Source organism: Falco naumanni, chromosome 1 (assembly GCF_017639655.2).
Source record: "Falco naumanni isolate bFalNau1 chromosome 1, bFalNau1.pat, whole genome shotgun sequence".
NCBI classification, from domain to species: Eukaryota; Metazoa; Chordata; class Aves; order Falconiformes; family Falconidae; genus Falco; species Falco naumanni.
In genome coordinates this window covers 121837685-121855716 of record NC_054054.1, presented here as the reverse complement: position 1 = coordinate 121855716, position 18032 = coordinate 121837685, and the positions used below count along the sequence as shown (strand labels likewise).

Genomic DNA, 18032 nt, shown 5'->3' with positions numbered 1-18032 from the left:
ATAGCTCTGTTATCGGCACATAGGGGGCAAAGAGTAGGACATCCAGAATTTTTTCAATAAAAGAAAGTTAATTGCTTTGACTTGTATTTATCAAAGGTCATGGCTACAAGTTCTGAGTGCACATACATAACGGTGCACACTGAGAAATCTTGTATTGACTGGCCAAAGTAAGTGTTGGGATTATACTATGTGTGCATTAAAAAAAAAAAAAAAAAAAAAAAAAAAGCGGCAAAACAATGCTAGATTACTATCCAAATATACCCCAGTGGATGTCCTGCCAAATAGCAAATATGTGGCTGTAAGCTCCAAACTGAAATAAAAGCTTGGCCAGAAGCCCAGAGCTTCACTGTATTTTGCTCAGCTAGCCATAGTCTGGCAGAACAGAGTGAACACATTCTCAGACACGTGACAGAGCAGCCCATCGGGCCAAGCTGATTTCCTTGTGTTGGTTAAATGTGATCTTCAGACTGTACACACCAGTGGCTTTGGGAAAACGTGAGAAAGTGGGAAACAACAAGCCATGGGCTATAAACTGAAGGGCAGCAAAAAAATTACTTAAGGAGTCTGCTCAAATGCTAGTGTTGCCAGTGTTGTATTTTAATGAGGTGTTAAGCGGGCTTGTAGGGCTGAGCACATTTGGCAAGGGTGCTGAGCACCGGCATTCACCTGGATTTGGATAGAAGTGACACCCCAGCAGCTCTTTCAAGGATGCAGACCCTTTTACAGGACCTATATGATAAATTCTTCATCATATAGGATAATGAGATCTTCCCATCAGTGGTTCAAAAATGCAAAACGCTGAATAACTTTGAATTCCATACTCATGAGAATCAAAGGTATGTAGGCCTCTCAGGATGTGAACCAATACAGGAAGGGTGTCAATCTGACGGTGGTATACATCCTCTATGGTTCAGATTTTGCTGACAAAACTTAAATAGCTACCAAGCAGCACTACTGAACACCGAGAAACATTCATGAAGTGAGCCAGAATTTGGCTGAAGGATTCAATCCAAATACCAGGATAAAAGTTGCCCTGATGATAAGGTATATTTTGATAGTAGTAATTGTAACGTTTTTAAGTAACTGACTTAGAGACAAACAGCATCCAAGGTGCACGTGATTCATGAGAGCATGTTACGTGTGGAAGCAGAAAGAAAAGCCTCCAAACGCCAAGACCTCCACAAGTATATCCCTGCTACAGATAAGAGCAACTCGAATGAAACAGTCATGACAGTACGTAAGTGAGATTTGTTTACTTTCCAACAGAAATAAATTGATAACCTAGACATGTGCAGCAGCTGGTGAAATCAGACACACACATGACAATTACACCTCCAGTTCTTTCCTTCTATTTGGTTAATGACTTCTTTTCACATGTTCAGAACAGCGTGCAGACAAAAACTACCACAATTTTCAACAATTACTTCAACCATGTCGCACTGAGAAAATTGAACAGATATGAGAGTTTGGAAAAGTGTTTCTTCAAGCTGGTGATGAGTCCAGTCCAAGAGAAAGACTAGCTTTTCAGAGAGCAGCCACAGATGTCAGGTCTTGGGATATGGACAATCCATGCCCTGATTTTTTAAGTGCCAAGATACCAACAGCTAAGGTGTTTCAAATAGACACCCAAACCACAGCTGTCCAAGATTTTAACTGAAAGCTTGTGGTTTAACCTCCTCAAAAAGGAGATATGCTGGTTAACTTCAAATATGCTGCACTCTTTCCTAGTTTTCTCATTTAAGTACACAGTTGAGTGATGCAGGTGTTCACAAGGTCAACTTCCTGCTCCAATTTACTCAATTTGTGTGGTGCTCAAAAAAATGCCTCAACCACCAGACTACTACCACCTCAGAAAATCCTTCATCTAATGAGGCAAAAAACAACCAGGTTTGCTATGTGAATTAGAATTAGAGTAAGGCATTGTAACAACATACAGCTAAGGAACATGGCACAATCTTGATTACCTGGCTTATTAACCTTATCTGTTATGCTCTTCTCTTCCAAGGGAAATAATCTTCACTACAGGGAGGAGATTTAACTCCTCATTTTTCCATGTGTATGTACTGATACAGAGGGCATGCCCCTAGACAGGGTGACAAAAGCCACGCTATGGGCAGTCCCTTGTGACTAACCTGCCTGGGTAGCTGTGATCCCTGGAGAAGTCTGGCAATCAAGAGTGGGAATTAAACAACAGTGCCCCAAGGTATTTGTACTTTTAGTCACCAAAGTCTGCACACTCTTTACTGGTCTTCAGAGCAGCGACCACGCAGCTCAACAGGGGTCTTAATTCCAGCCACCCTTCTCTAGCTGCCTGGTCGCAGCCCGTCATTACTCCACCCTCACTGTGCAGTAAGCAAAGAGAACTGGGCTACTCCATGGGGCTAGCCCAGCATATAAAATGGATACACCAAATTCAATTATCTCAGAACGCATGTGAAACACAAAAAACCCACTGAGCAAATACATATTGCTGTGAAAATTTTACTTGTACATCCATGTGCCGCTGTGGTGTGCTTCAAACAACAAGCTCAGCACTTATGGTTATTTCTAATCTGTATCCGATTTTTAACCCTCCAAAAATTAAGCTCAAGGAAATGTCTTAGTTTAAAAAAAGAAAGGGGGGTGGGGGGGGGGGGGGGGGCAGAGAAAGAATTTTGCAATATTTCCCAGTAAACTTTCTCCAACTTAACCCTGAGAAAGGAGGAAGAAACTCTAGTGTCTTTTCAGAGGTTTTTTTTAAAAAAAAAAAAAAAAAAAAAAGACACACTTCATATAGTGCATGCCACTGCCAGACCAAACAGGCTTTCAGGGCTCAGATAGTTTACCTTACCACAAAGGGTATCAAAATGTGTTGACGCTGTGCTGGAAACAATGTCGGAATGTAGAGAGGTTCAAACAAATTTGCAAATACCCGAACAATTATGTGTGTTCAGGGGTAGAGGGAATGGGACGCTAAGGGAGCTGGGGAGTCCACCCAGCAGCGCTGCATTATACTGTGAGCGTGTTGTGTCATTACAGCTTTATTCCGACACACCCATATTTTACAGCACACAATGTACTGTACCATTCACAATGCCAAGAAACTCAACATATCTAATCTGGCAGAAAAACAAAGTCCTATCAGGTTAATCCAATTCTTAAATTGCACAACTTTGAAAAGCCAATAGGAAAACAAATCTTCCCCTAGCTTGTGCTCCCCCTAGTCCTCCTCTCAACACACATTACCCTGCCACGACCTGCTTTTCCTCTTTGATCCCTCAACACTTTTAGCCCACTCTCACTCTCCCCCATTTCTCATTCACTGCTAACCTACCTCCACCCCAGCCCCCTGTGGCAGAGTGGAAAGTTCTGCTGATTAGCGCAAGCCGTGAAAGGCAGCTTTGTGTGCAGTGTCCTGGCCAAAGCACGCTGTGAAGAATGAATGGCAAGACACATATACAAGGTCACTTGGACACCTGCCCGCATGTGATACTGCAATAATTGTGATAACAGGCCTCAAATGTGAAGCTGGCTGACTGCAAGGTGGTTTCAAACGAGGCAATGGAGCTGGGGTGCTTCTGCTGCTCAAGAGGAGCAAGATACACAATTGCAATTGTGTAAAAATTCAGAAAGTTTTCTGGTAAAATAACCATGCTCTACTTTGGAGAGGACCAAGATCATCCCATTGCCTGGCTTCAGCACTTTCAAGATCTTGCCTACAGACTTTACAGTTGGTTTTGTAACTCCTTAAATGAAACCTTGGAGTCTCATATAATCAGAAGACTCTAGGAGACAAGGAATTTCAAAGGAAAAATAATGGTGGAAAAAAGTTTATGACACTATCCCCCCCTCCTCCCAACACACTAAACCAATTAAACCTGGTTCCTTGCAGATTAATTTCTGAAAATGAATTGACATCTCATAGTGTCTGAAAGGGTGTCAGCTTTCCCAGAAGCATTTCACACAGATCAGGCATTTTAAAGGTCCTATGTAAATTTGCTGATGTAGAAAACGCACATTTGCATTACAGCTTATCCTGCTCAGTTGCATATTCCCACCCTATCCACTCATCTACTTTCATGAAATTTTAGGAATGCAATCGTTCTTTCAGAATCACAACTTTCTTGCCACATTTGGTTAAAATCAGCCAATATATTCAAAAACCATGAAGCAGGAACACACCAGAGACCTACAATGACTGCATATGGTTTGTTTTCATAGGAAACGAGGTAAAAGAAAATACCCTAATACTCATCTATCACGGAGAGCAACAGAGCTGCAAGAGTTACAGGCATGAAATGGCCAAATGCCCCACGCTGCAACGAGGGGCCGCAGCTGCAGGGATTACAGACGTCAGTAACATCTATATTTCCACTATGCAGCACAAAGGAAGAGGGAACAGTGGCATGTCTGATTGCTGCAGGGTCCTTCAAATTAAGTCAGTTTAACCCTCTCTGTTTTGATGAGGAACAGAATTTATTTTTGAGTGCTTAGTTCCTACTTACTAAGCATTAGAAGCTAAGCATGCAGCTGTTTTTTAAGCTGACTTCTTGCTGGAGTAGGACTCATTTCCAAATGTTGAAAAGGTGCGTTTATAAAATGACAAAGTTGTTTTAACTCACCTTCGCTGTTTCAATGCAGCCCTCTTGCTTTGAGATTGTGTTTTATATTCTGCAGCCTTGAGTAATGTACTCTTCCACAAGAAGGTTTAGTGCTATTATTTCCGTAACCTCAATGTGCTCAAAATATTAATTGCTCTGTCAAACAGAGTTCTGCAGGAGTATTTTGTGTTTAGAAGTTTCATATTATTGTTCCTTCTGTTTTTCAAAATGCAATCTACAGTTTCATTCCTCACATCCTTAGAATCTCAAATTATAAGCAGTTACTAATGGGACTGCATTTAATTCCTGGTTTGAGTGCTTTCATCTGCATCATGATTGCCAAGTTACCAGGTCACCTCAAATATAGCAATGTCCACATACAAGAATTAACAGGGAGCCTCACATGTAGAAGTAAAGATCCAACCATCACCACACAAAGTAATGGATCTTGCTACAGACAGAACCCTGTTCATTCATTTGTTTATTAAATTCAGGAGTACCAACCAGTTCTGTAATGAATTACTTAATCTTTGACCTATTGTCCACAGCCATGTTCCAGAACAAAGAATTTATAGCAAGCTGAGCTCCCTAAGGCTAACTGGGAAAGAACACACTTTTTTTCCCCAAACCATTCTCCTTCCTCAACACATCTTTGCCAAACTATGTATTTTCACCTCTCTGCTTAAACACCTACATATTTAAGGATGACATTTTGTTACAGATGAGTTACTGCTATATTCACTCTAGCTTCTGCTTGTAGTAAATACATGCTAATACATTGATCTGCAGCTCCTGTCAAGTCTTGTTTCAGTAATAATCTAGATTTGCATTCCAGTTAATAAGGACCTGAGTTTTCTAGGTCCCTAATCAATTTGGATTTTTTTATTTCCCCCTACAAACAGCCATACACCAAAGCACAAGCAAGGAGCTTCAAAATCCTCAATGCCTGTTTTCATTAAATGGCAAATATGAACAAGAGAATAATACAAGTAAGATGAAGAGCTAAAGCCATTTCTCTCAAAGTTGAGAGAAGAACCCTGAAGCAAGAGCATGCCACATCAGAGTAGCTAAACCATGGCGCTGGGTGGTACACAATGAAAATCTGGGCCAAATTTAGCCCTGGCAAAATTTAGTTCAGAGAATGGGGCAGGGAAGCAGAACTGTACAAGTTTCAAGCATGTCAGAAATGTGAGAGGTTGAACAATAACTTGTATTCATTTAAAACTTGATGGATAGCACCTCACTTATGCAAAGCTGAAGTGCTATGAAGAGCTCCAGGAGAAAAGAGAAAGAGAAAAGAAGAAAGAAAATGGAAAAAAAAAAATATGTTGCAACACACACTGCCTTACGTACCTGTGTTAGCTTTCCCCACATTAGCTTCAAAGCTCTCAGGACCAAATTCAGCTTTGTAATAAATACAGTTTCTTTAATGCCATTTCTTCATTAAAAAAAAAGGTGATATAAGCTACAAAATCTGTCATGCAATCATTTTGACACAACCTTGCATTTTACAGTTTCTATACTGACTCATTATGTATAAGTTACTCCATTAAATGCAGTAGATTTGAGGTTTAAGTAAATGTTTTTTTCAGAGCTTTCATTATCTACTTAACATAGAAGAGATCAAACTACAGTTTTTCTTGAATATCACTTAGCTGAAATACTCTTTTCTAATCATCGGTCTTCTGTGGAATGCAGACAAAATATGGGAAATATACATTTGTTATGAAAGACTTCAAAAAAAGGTAAAACTTATGATCATATTTCTGTGATATAAACACTAAATAGCTCCATAGCATACTGCCAGCCAACCATGCTTCTGATTTCACAATGCTCTAAAGTCTTCTTTACTAATGTTGAATATGTCCTTTCATCCTGAGAAAACTCCACTGGAGCAGAGAGCTGCTGCCCCTCTTAAAAAAAATATAATAATCCAGAAAGATGAATGACAAGAGAGTGAATGGTGACATTTTGCTGCTCCACCTAGGAGCTGATGGAGAGCAGTCAACAAGCTGCTGGCCTGCTGAGAAATACTGAAATCAGTAAGACCACATGAGGAGTAAAGTACTCATTGCTTAGATTAATTGGGCAGAATCTGGCCACTGCTAGCTCCCACAATTGCCAATCTGCTGTCATATAAATATGTAGAGATTGAACAATTTAATGTGTTGCCTAGCAGCTTCATCTAATCAGATAATATCAATGTCTTCTTTGTATACATCTCCCGATGAGGTCTTCTCTCTTAACTGTAACACATTGTTTTATAAAGACTTCAGGGTGTACTTGCTTCTTGAAAAAAAAATACATCAAATCACTGCACTAGAGAATCATTCAATCACTTTCCAATGCACTCTGAGATGGGAAACAAGGCTCCAAGAGAGACACTGTGCTTTTTCTAGATAATTGCAACAAGTTCAACACTCAGACATCCTTGAAACATCTAAGGAGACAAACACCCCTACTTGTTCCCTCTGCGTATCCTCCTCCTAGCACTGGATAGCCCTGACTTGCCTAAGTAGCTCTGTGTGGAAAGCACTATTCCCAAGTCAGGCCAGGTGTATTTTAAAAGTATAGCATAAAACCCAAGATGTTTCATGCTGTTTACTGTTTGAACTCTGAATTAACTTCAAGTTCCTTCATGCAGTCAAGCAATTATTTAACCAATAATCAACATTTAACAGTGAATATTAAAATTAGATCTCCTGAAGGAGACACAGTGTTCTTGCTTCTAGCATTAACAAGGCTTCTGTGTTCAGCACTTTTTCCCCGTTATCATGTGACAGGCTATTTTTAATATTTGCCTGAATATATTTTGCATCTCCTTTTGATCCAGAAAGGAGTTGTGCGACTTGTCTGCATATTGCATTTTCCTTGCCATGGCAGTCCAGAGCAAAGCTTCTCCGTTTCACTGCAATTTCGGCATCGGCTGGTAATGGCAGAAGCAAACAGCCGTGTGTGCGTGCCTGCAGCTCTAGCAAAAGCCATGCTGAGCAGGCTGCACAGGGGACTGCCACGTGCCTGAAGCACATGGTCATGCAGGCAACAGCCATCCAGAGCCTCACGTGAGAGTCAATGTGAAGAGCAGCTCTCGGTACCAGCCTGCCTGATGGTTTAGCTGGTCATTCCCATGTTGTCACATGGGAGACCAAAGGTCAGGAAATTCCCAGCTCCTCTTGGTGCTGGAGGTAGAATCCTTCGACTCCAAAAGAGGGGGCTCACACTGTGGCTTATGCACACCTAGTAACGGCTTGTAAACTATGATTAAAGCTTAGGAGCAGATTCCAGGTACAAGCTGGCTGCTGGGAATGCTGCCTTTCACACTACAAAGGCTGTGCTGGAAGAGGAGGTCACGTTAAGAAACACAAGGGAAGGAAGACTGCAATAAAGGGAGTGTTGCACACACACCCTTTTGTGGGCTGCCCGGTTCACCAAGTCATCCCCAGTATGCACTTGAGAGGCTGCATGGAGCAAGAACAAACCTCTCCCAATTGCTGCTGTGCTTGTCGCAAACATGAGTTAAAAGAAAATGCCAAAAACCACCCAATCATGCCTAGTGTCAATCATTACAGTTCAGTGTCTATGGAAGAAGTTGAAGGTAATGGATACTGTGCTCTAGATGAAATATCTCAGCTGAATAAATAAAACATGGCATTTAATAAAATCCTTGTGTTCTTGAGGGGGTAGGGCGGAGTAAGTACACTTCATACGGAAACAATTTTCAGCTTTTTGATTAACATACCCCTAGACTTGCAGATACTGCACAGAGGTGCATTTCTGCAGCAGATTACAGAACTTGTTTTGCCTTTTTTGTTTTCTCCTTAAATAATCTTTGGCTGATCCTTTGCAAGTAGTTTAAGGCATCCAGGCAACACAAACTGAAAACCAGTGTCACAGAACGCAAAGAACAAGGGAGTTTCTCAAAGCCCCTGACAGCCCTGTGCTCCTTCAGGAGCAAAGCAGTAACAATACATGGGTTATCACTGTTTCAGCAGCATCCGCACGACACAGCCCTACATCCAAGGCTTTGGTAGCAAACAGAAAACTCTGATCTAAACCACAAAATCCCAAACACCTTCTAATTAGGGCCTTCCACCAGACGTAGCTGATGCTTCTGAACTCTAATTCACTCCGTTCAAACCCTTTACAGTAGCTGCCCCATTCACCCAAATAAGGCCGACACAGGGAAAAGAGCCAGGTAAAAGCAACCACCAACCAGCTACCAGCAAAACGTGAACCTCCCTTTACATACAAACAGCTACAATTACTCCAAATTTCCTTAAAAGACTCCACAGTTAAATGGAGATTTACATTCCACCAAAAAAACTAGCAAAAGACAACACAAGGTGAGTAACAGATGAAGAACCACAAAACAGTGTCTGAAGTAACAAAATTAAAGGTTAGCTTCATAAAACCTGTTTTCAACCAATTAACCAGCATCCAATATAGAGACTGAAAAGCAGTTTTAAATGCGTCTACACATTACAACGAATGGTGGTCTGCAATGCTAAAAATACATTAAAATACCATTTTTTATTAACAACATTGGTACTGTGAAAGAGAAATAAATCGCATTCCAATCTTGCAACAGCCATTATCCTGTGTCCCTCCTCTCCAAAAGAAAATGCAGTATTTGCTATAGGTACATTTTCTGAACAGATTTATGGGAAAGTAGATGCTTGCTTTATTCTTTGCTATAGTCCAGAGAACAGGGACAAACTAGTGAGCCTAAACATTTTTCCATCAACCAGACAATCCGAGCTGGAAATACTGAATTAAGTTAAATTTATAAGAAACCTTTTTTTTTTTTTAAGGTAAAAAAAATAAGAACAAAGTCAACAGTAAGGATTTTTGTAATGTCATGCTTAGAGTCAGGGTCAGCTCAGCTTTGCTGAGCCTGGCGACACTTCTCAGTGAATGCCAACGCAGATTTCAAGATCTCTTCCAGAGAGGGTATAAAATACATATTTGGGCAATACCATTAGCTTCTGAAGTCAGATAAGGCATGTATTTCAACACATGTGCAAAACAACCTTTTTATGCCACTCTTCTATAAACCCTCTACATCCAAGACACACCATCTATGTACACGAGTCACATGCGGTGTTCCACGTGCACATGTACATCCTCCCTGATACAGAGTACACGCAGGTATAGGAGTTCTGACCAACTGCACGTGATACACTGATGCTAAACACTGCAGAGCCACTTAAAGCAGGGATGTAAGCAGTACAGGGTTTGACCCCTCTTTCAGCCCAAGTCCACACACTCAAACAGGCTTCCATTGTAAGACAAAATTCAGAGGACACAACAATGAAATATTTTTAGAAGAATTACCACCACTTTAAAGATTCAGTTTTCCTAAAAAAAGTAAGATCACATGGAAATATTTTTTATTGAAATTGTATACACTATACTATTTGTTCTTGGGTTTATTACAACAATACAAATCACAAAGCCATGCATACTGGAATAGTAGCTAACACCAAATAAAAAACCCTTTCTTCATATGACAGTTTTAAAAAAATGTATTTTAAAAGTCTTAAGATACATTAACCAAAAGGCTCCATCATAATGATTTTAATATTTACTTTCAGACTAAATTCTGTATTTGAAAGCAGCACATTTGCCTTGGCACTTCTTATGACAACCTAAAATGATCATTTTTACTTCTACTAAAAATTTGGTTTTTAAAATATATACTGTCTTACATTAGAACTTTCTTAAATGCTAAACTCTAAGATAAATCTTCAGAACAGCCTCTCTAAGAAAGATTTTTACATGGCAGCACATAAAAATTTCAACAACCTGATGATAAACCAGACTACTGTCAATTAAGTCATAGTGCCTATTTGTGAGGGGAGGGGGAACACTGATTTAAGAAATTGAATGAGCTCCCTTTTTAAAAAAACACACACCAAAACAGAACACACATTTAATAAGCAAATTACATTATTCTTAAGGCAAGATGACACGGGGAAAAGATACCTGCAACTTTAGATGTTTTAACCTACCCCAACAGGCATAACTTCTTTTACAACAGTAAAGCATGCAGAGTCTCTAATGAGAAAAGTTTGTAACCCTGAGCTGCAAACAGCTCAGGAAAAACTCAAAAAAAAATAAATCAATGAGTTGAAAAGTCAGGCAGGCAGCTGATTACAAATAAAATCTGACAGGTGATCGTTAAAAGCCTGGCTCATAACCAGGCTCCTCCGAAAAAAAGAATGGGGCCAGATTATCTGCTTTTAATTTTATGTGTGCATATGCGACAGAAAAGGGTGTAGCATATATGCACTATTTTTAAAAACTGGCTCAGAAAAAGCAAGGGATTTTTATATTCTGCTCTTGCCATCTGCAAATATACTTTAACTTTGGAAATCCTTACAAGTTATTGGTTAACTATGAAATGCCTTGAAACCGAAATAAGTAAAATCCACATACATAAAGTAAAAGTAAATTAAATCCTCGACTAAATACACACCTCTGACACGGGGACAAGGAGTCTGTTGACAGGCTTTGGGTGTTTTGGGGGGTATTTTATTTCTTTTTAACAAGAAAGGAATGTTGCAGACTTGTAAGACATCTATTTCACTCTCCTCCACAACTTTTGTCCTTCTATTTATTTATTTTGCCTCCTTATCAGATGATTCTAACAATAACTTCGCACGCTGAGCGTGGCAAATGATCAAGCAGAAGGGAGAGGAGTGGTTTCCTGCTGCCAAGAGCACACTTTGCTCTTGCAAACCTTGTATGAGCAGAAGAGCACAATAAATAAGTCACCCTTGGTCTTTAAAAAAAAACAAAAAAGGCTAAGCTCCAAGTTTTCCAAACTTCAATGTTGACGCTATTCCACTGACCATGATCTCAGCCATGCCTGTGTCATGCCAGAGCTGCTACTCTGGGCTCATACTAGTGGCTCTAAAGGGATGATTTCAGGTGCTAATAAACTAATGCAAGGCTTCCACTGACATTAAATGGGTTTGAATCATGCATTAAAATCAGAACTTGAACTCCAAGATACTTTATCTGCCTACAGCTTAAGGTGACTGCAGATGCAAGTTACCAGCTAGAGTTACACTCAGTTCATGCGGATATAAACACAATTAAAATGCAGCTCCAAAATTCCACTCCTGCCCCACACACTATAGAAAAATTTACTTTGCTCAATAAAGAGTAAGATTATGGCCAAAATGTCAAACAGAAAGCACTGTCTTTAAGTTTTAGCTTCAGAATAATTGACCACTTCTGTGTTCTCACATCAAACGCTGGCCAAAGGAGTATTCTCTTCTCCCTGTTCATTTAACACCATGGCATCTATGCATTCCTACTACTCCATTTGCAGTCTTTCTACTTGCCAATAGCTAGGCTACCAAAAAAGAAAGATAGGCAAGTTTCCTTGGAATTCCCACAGCTTCCTTGCATAATTTAAACCAAAATGCCAGTGGAGCAACTTAACAATAACCAGAGCTATTATTTTCATTTTTTGGAGTGCAAGTGACTTGAATCATATTGGAGCTCTCTAAGCTGCTTGTCAACCATACAGGGAGAATAATGATTTACACTAGGGAGAAAGGCTCATGCCAAAATCCGTAAGTAGTTCTTAGGGCTGATTTACCTGGTCTGACCGGGCTCTGCATGCAGTTCTGTGACACCATGCTTGGATGGACTGAAGTAGAAGCCCTGCTGCTGAGGTCCATGACAGAAGGTGATGCTGAGGTAGCTTGCTGGAGACCTGACTGGTGTGGGCTATGCTCGTGCTGGTTTGGGCTGGGTGGAATGCCGTTTTCCGAGAGGAATTCTTCCAGGTCCATGTATTCCAACTGGAAAGTGTCTCCATCGTATGGCAGTGTCTTGTCCCATAATGTTGGGCCCAAGAAAGCTGACTGAGGGACTGTGGTACTGGTGCTGTCATCATCTAACTTCTTCTCTTTGTCTTTTTCTTTACCGAATGCTTAAACAAAACACATAATAAAGATGTAAGAGCTCAGTAATTAAAAATATTGGCTAGTACCACTTTCATTATTTCTGCTGCACTCTCAGTTTTAAGAAACAAATACTCCCTCCACATAAATAACTCCTTAGATTCACTCTATTTAATAAAGAATTGAAGGGTCATGCCAACCAAGCACCTCTGATGGATCTAACTGTGTTTTTGAGATTTTCCTCTATTTTTAGTTAACAATCCCACTACATGCATGGCTTTAAGCGTCAGCTTCAATAAACACTCACTGTTAAGTCTGCTGAATACTTAAGTTAAAGCAAACTGGAAGCTGTTGCTGTATTCTGTTGAAAAGGAACAGCCTTAACCTAAAATCCCTGTAATTTATTATCCTGTCATACTTCTAAATAAAGGTCTCAGTCTTGCTAATCCTTACACAAGGAAAATAGTCCTCAAATTCAGTGCTTCTTAACATGTACTAACTTAAAACAGCAGTGAAGCCTGGCAGAATATGCACTGTGATGTGCAAAGCCAAGGAACAAGTCAAAGGCGGAAGGAAAGCAAAAGTTAAAATGATGCTTCCTACTCATTCCCCCAACATTCCGTACACCTTTTTGATGGGCAGCACCCGATTTCTCTACAAGATTTGCAAGACTGTATGCCTTCGTAACTACCACGCCTTTGTAACATTTCTTTTTAACCACTGGCAGCAACCCCACCGAACTGCTAAGAGTGGCTTTGCAATGAAATTCAGGAAGCTGAGGATACAAACCGCCTTGGCTCTGCAAAACCCTTCACAGATTTCTGCTTTGAACGCGCATTTGAGTCACTCGAAATCCCAGGTGCGATCGCACCCGCACTGCCTCAGCTTTCCCGAAAAGTTGCAAGTTCCCGGGCCCGGAGCGCCCTGCAGCCGCGGGGCAGCCCGGCGGGGGCCGGGGGCGCACGGCGCCGCGGGCCGCCCCGGGAAGGCTGCGGCGGGACCCGGGCGCGGCCGGGGGGTGGGGTGGGTGGGGAATGGCGGGCCGTGCCGCCCCCCCGCCGCTTCGCCTGAGGTAAATCGCGCCCTTTAATTTATTTTTCCAGGCGGCCGGAGCCGGTGGCTCCGCAGCGATGGAAAACCCGAGCGCCTTCCGTTAGGTCAGGCCGGCTGCGGCCATCGCTCGCCGCCTAACGTCCCCGAAATCATCCCATTACTTAATCGCCGCGGGGAGAAAGTGGGGAGCGAGGCAGCGGCAGGAAGGGGGCTGCCATTTCGAGGGGCCTGCCCTCGGGGACCCGGGGTGCGGAGGGGTGCGAGGGGGCCCGCAAGCGCCCGGAGGGGCAGAGCCAGCCCCGGGGGGCCGGAGGAGCGCGGGCTGCCCGGGGAAGCCTCACCGTCTTCGTGAGCGAGCGGCAGCTTGAGCGGGTTTTCCAGTAGGGACTTCAGCACCCCGTAGGTGGGAGGTAGGAAGGTGGGGTTCAGCGGGAGCGGCCGCGACATGATGGGCTTTGCCTCGGGGCAGCTGCGCGGCAGCGGTTCCTTCCCCTTCCTTTCGCGGGCGCCGCTACAGAGCGCGGTGAGACGGGCGCCGGGCCGGGCCGGGCCGGGCAGAGCCGAGCCGCGCTGGCGAGGGGCGCCCGAGGGCCGCCGGAGCAGGGGCGCGGGAAAGGCCGCTCCGCCGCGCAGCTCCGCCGCCGCTGCCCGCGCCGCTCCCGCCGCCCGCTCTGCGCAGCGCGCTCCGGCCGCGCGCCCATGTGCAGGCGCTGCCGGCGCTGACGTCAGGCGCGGCGCGGCCCCGCCATTGGCGCGGGGGGCGCGGCGGGCGGCCCCGCCCCTCCGCTGCGCCCCGCCCCGCGCCCCCCCCCTCCCCTCGCCGGCGCGCGCGCTGCGGCCGTTACCCCGGCGGGCGGGGGGGGCGGGGAGCCGCCAGCGCCTCCTGAGAGAGCGGCGTCGGTGAGGAGCGCGGCCGCCCCGCTGCCCCCGCCGCCGTCTCCCCGGTAACCGGGAGGAATGTTAATGAGCGCTGAGCATTTGACCTCGCTCGGTGCATCCGAGCGTGAGGGCAGCGGGGAGCGCGGCGGCGCCCCTGAGGGGAGCGAGTGGGCGAGCCCCCCCGGCGGCCGCCTGAGGGACCGGACAGTGCCGCGGCCGGAGGGGCGGCCGGGGCCAGCCCGTGGGGGGCGGCCGTCAGGCTGCCCTGGCGCCGGGGGAGCCGGCCCGGGTGCTCCTGTGATACACGGCTCGGGGAACCGGTTCCCGGGCCCGTGGGCGCTGCGTGCCGGAGTGGGCCTGCCATACACCCCGTTGCCGCAAGCGGATCGCTTCCCTCACCAGTTACCGGGACGAGCAGGGGTGACAGAGCTGCCACCACTAGCAGGAGGCCCACCAGCATGTCCCAGTTCTGTGTTGGAAAGGGCTTCCCGCTTGCCAAGTTCCTCACAAGTTGGGTTGGCTTCCCACCGCTCAGGCCTGCAGCCGCCCTGGCAGGCCGCGGGCCCCACCGCACAGACTGCTCCAGAGCTGCCATCGTGCTGGAGTAACTTCAGCCCTTCAGGTGCCTGTAGGCATCTGTATCTCCCTGCTTCTCATCATCCTTTTGGGATTTTTGGATGGCATTTTGTATAGCTTTACAATCTGTATTTAGTGTTCTTCAAAAGTCAGTTCTTCTGCCAGTAACAAATAATCATAAATACTCACTACAAGCAAATACAGATAAATCACGTGAGTAAGCTTTTAGTTGGGGTGCCCACTATTTGGAAACAAAAGCTCCCTGAGGAACAGAAGTCTGGCTTGGACAGTTACGTTATCCCTATATGCATCTCTCTCTGATTGCGTGCACTGACTAGCGTCTAGTCAAATGATCCAACTAAAACAAACAACTTCAAACAACTCATCAAAGTCTAAAGTACGTTCAAATCAATAAAATTGCACTGGCACAACCAAAACTTGAAGATTGGCAACTGCACTCATCAGGCCCTTCAGAACCAGAGACAGCGTAAGATCGATGTACCTATGGCACAGCTGAGCGGGGTTATGGAAAACCTTCAAATGCCACAGGCTGGCGACTGGAGGGGCTTCAAGCAGGAATATGACAGTAGCAGCACAGTAGTTTCGAAGCCACCTAACCTAAAAACAGCAGTAGATTATTAAATGATTGTACATATACCAATGTTGCCTCAGACGGCCAAATTGCTAGTTACTGGAAACCTTTAATTACAGAGGTAGAATGAGTGACATAAAGATTAGGGCGATCTGCAATCCATATGCAGATACAGTACAGAAGGTTTTTTCTATCCAGTATAAAGAATAAAAAAAGATACATTTAAGAGATCTGGTAAGCAACAAGACTACACAGAATAGAAGATGTCCAAGTAATGGGGGTATTGGGAAACGCCAGTTACAAACAAGATTAGTCAGGGATGTAATGAAAGCTCAACTTGAGCAGAACTACTTAGGTTTTTATGGTTATTGACCACTACAGACAAAATATACTTGACAGAAAGAAACGGCATTTTCTATGCAACAGAATGGCAGGAAAACTGCAGTTTCACTACTTGACACTGAATAGGATGAATTCTGTGTAGATCTGTGCAAGTGTGGAACAAAACGAAGCAGCCAGACACTGAGGACTGCATACAGTTACAGATGGACCATGAAGTGCTGGGAATGTCCTGGGTGAGAAAGCCGGAACAACTCTTCCTGATACATGGACCAGCCAGAAGAGCTGAGCAAAGTACCTGAGTTAGGGTGCTGGAGCTGTTTTTTTCAGTCTTATGGTACAACAGGAGCAGTAATTTAACTCCAGCCTTGTCCTGGATGCAGGCTTCATTCCAAGCAGCCCGAATCGCCAGGCTGGCAGGACAGCACCCTGTCACTGAGTACTGGTGTTGGATTTACCCATGAGTTACCGATTTTCACTGGCTACGCTTTTCCAAAGGTGGCCCCCGCTTCCTTCATGCTATTTTGGCCACTGGCTGAGCCCGCACGCTGCACTCCAGGTGAGGCCAACACAACGAAAACAGAGCTAATGATACACTAACTGGATTTCTACATTTTCCAAGCAAAATACTAATACATGCCAATGTTTATTGGCATGTATTCTTAGCTTAGCATTCACCCGTGAAGTGTTTATTTTATGGCTTATGAACAACTATGACAGCTACTTAGGTTTTGTGTAGAAAATACCTTGATTAGTCCCCAATTAAAAAAAAAATAAATCTCAGCCAATGTTTATGTTTCTGCCCTTAGTGTTTTCATCACAGAAATGTGACCAGTTATATGGCCCAAAGATCCTATTTTTTTTCAAACCAAATACATGCAAGCTAATGTACCATTTTCCAAGATTTTTTTAAAAAGCAATTCTTTTCTTTTAGCACAGACAATTTGAAAAGAGAACTTTAAGCTCAAAAAGCCTGTACACTTTTAAGGGGTCCTTCTACCTACGCGCCCAGGGTTAGCCACCCCTGTGGCCGTGTGGGCAGCCCCGGGGCCACCCGGCCGCACGGCCCGGGGCCACCTTGGCCCTGCCTTTGGTTCTGGGCTGGCAGCCCACGGCCGGGCACGGCGGGGCCTCGCCACCAGCACTGCGCCCGGGGTCCCCTCACGGGAGCGCCGGCACCTGCCCGGGAACAAGCGCAGCGCCGCCGGCATCTCAAACGATCAAGGGATCAACTAACGGTGGCCCAGCCGGATCCTCCCGGCCCCCAGCCCCCAGGCCCCTGACCCCCGGCCCCTAGCCCTAACCCCTGGTCCCTGTCCCCTGTCCCCAGTCCCCTGTCCCCTGTCCCCTGATCCCTGCCCCCTGCCGCGCCGCCGTCACGCGGAGCGGGGGAGAGGCACGCGAGCGCCGTCACGTGAGCGCGCGCGCTGACCTACTTTGGGCCAATGGCAGGGCCCGGAGGCGCGGGTGGCCGCGCGCTCCCCCGCTGCGGCGGCGGCTCCTGGCGGGGCCCGCGCTCCCCCGCCCCGCCCCGTGAGCCGCCCCGCCCCCGCCCCGCCCCCGGGCCCCGCAGCACAACGGCGGAACCGGGCGACGCAGCGGGGGCCGTTCCCGGGGTATCTGGGCTGCGAGCCCGCCAGGCGCCCCGACCCGCCAGCGTGCAACGCGGAGTAAGGGCGGGGGTTGTCCCCGCCGAGGCCGTGTGAAACGTTTCCCAGCGGCGCGGGGCTCGGTGCGGGCAGAGCCTGCAGCACCGCGCCCGAGGGACCTGTGCTCCCCGCTGCGCACGGGACACCTCGGTCACGGACCTTTAACCCAGCGCTGCCACCCCCACCCACGCCCTGCGCACCGCATCGGCGCTTCGGTGACCCCACCGCCTCCCTGGGCAGCCTGCTCCACCGCTGGGCCACCCTTCCAGGGAAGGAACGTTTCCAACATCCAACCTGAACCTCCCGCTGCAGCCTGAGCCCGTTCTCCCTTGTCCTGTCGCTTGTTACTCGGGAGGGGAGACGGACGCCCCCCACCTACAGCCCCTGCCCCGCAGCTGTGGGGAGCAGTAAGGGCCCCCTGAGTCCCACTCTCTTCCCTACTGCA

The 18032-nt window shown here is 45.7% G+C and overlaps 1 protein-coding gene across 2 annotated transcripts in view; it reads right to left on the bottom strand.

Annotated features, from left to right (window-relative positions):
• Window positions 1-14233, bottom strand: part of HLF (HLF transcription factor, PAR bZIP family member) — a 37065-nt gene extending 22832 nt beyond the window's left edge. Inside the window, exons 1-2 of one of the 2 annotated variants that reach the window (XM_040581871.1) lie at window positions 13894-14233; window positions 12193-12528 (exon numbers count right to left, since the gene is read on the bottom strand). In XM_040581871.1, coding sequence (XP_040437805.1) covers window positions 12193-12528; window positions 13894-13999 — 442 coding nt within the window. In that variant the 5' untranslated portion in view covers window positions 14000-14233. The remainder of the gene's footprint in view (window positions 1-12192; window positions 12529-13893) is intronic. The other variant, XM_040581873.1, reaches the window with a different exon arrangement.
• Window positions 14234-18032: the final 3799 nt, after the last annotated feature.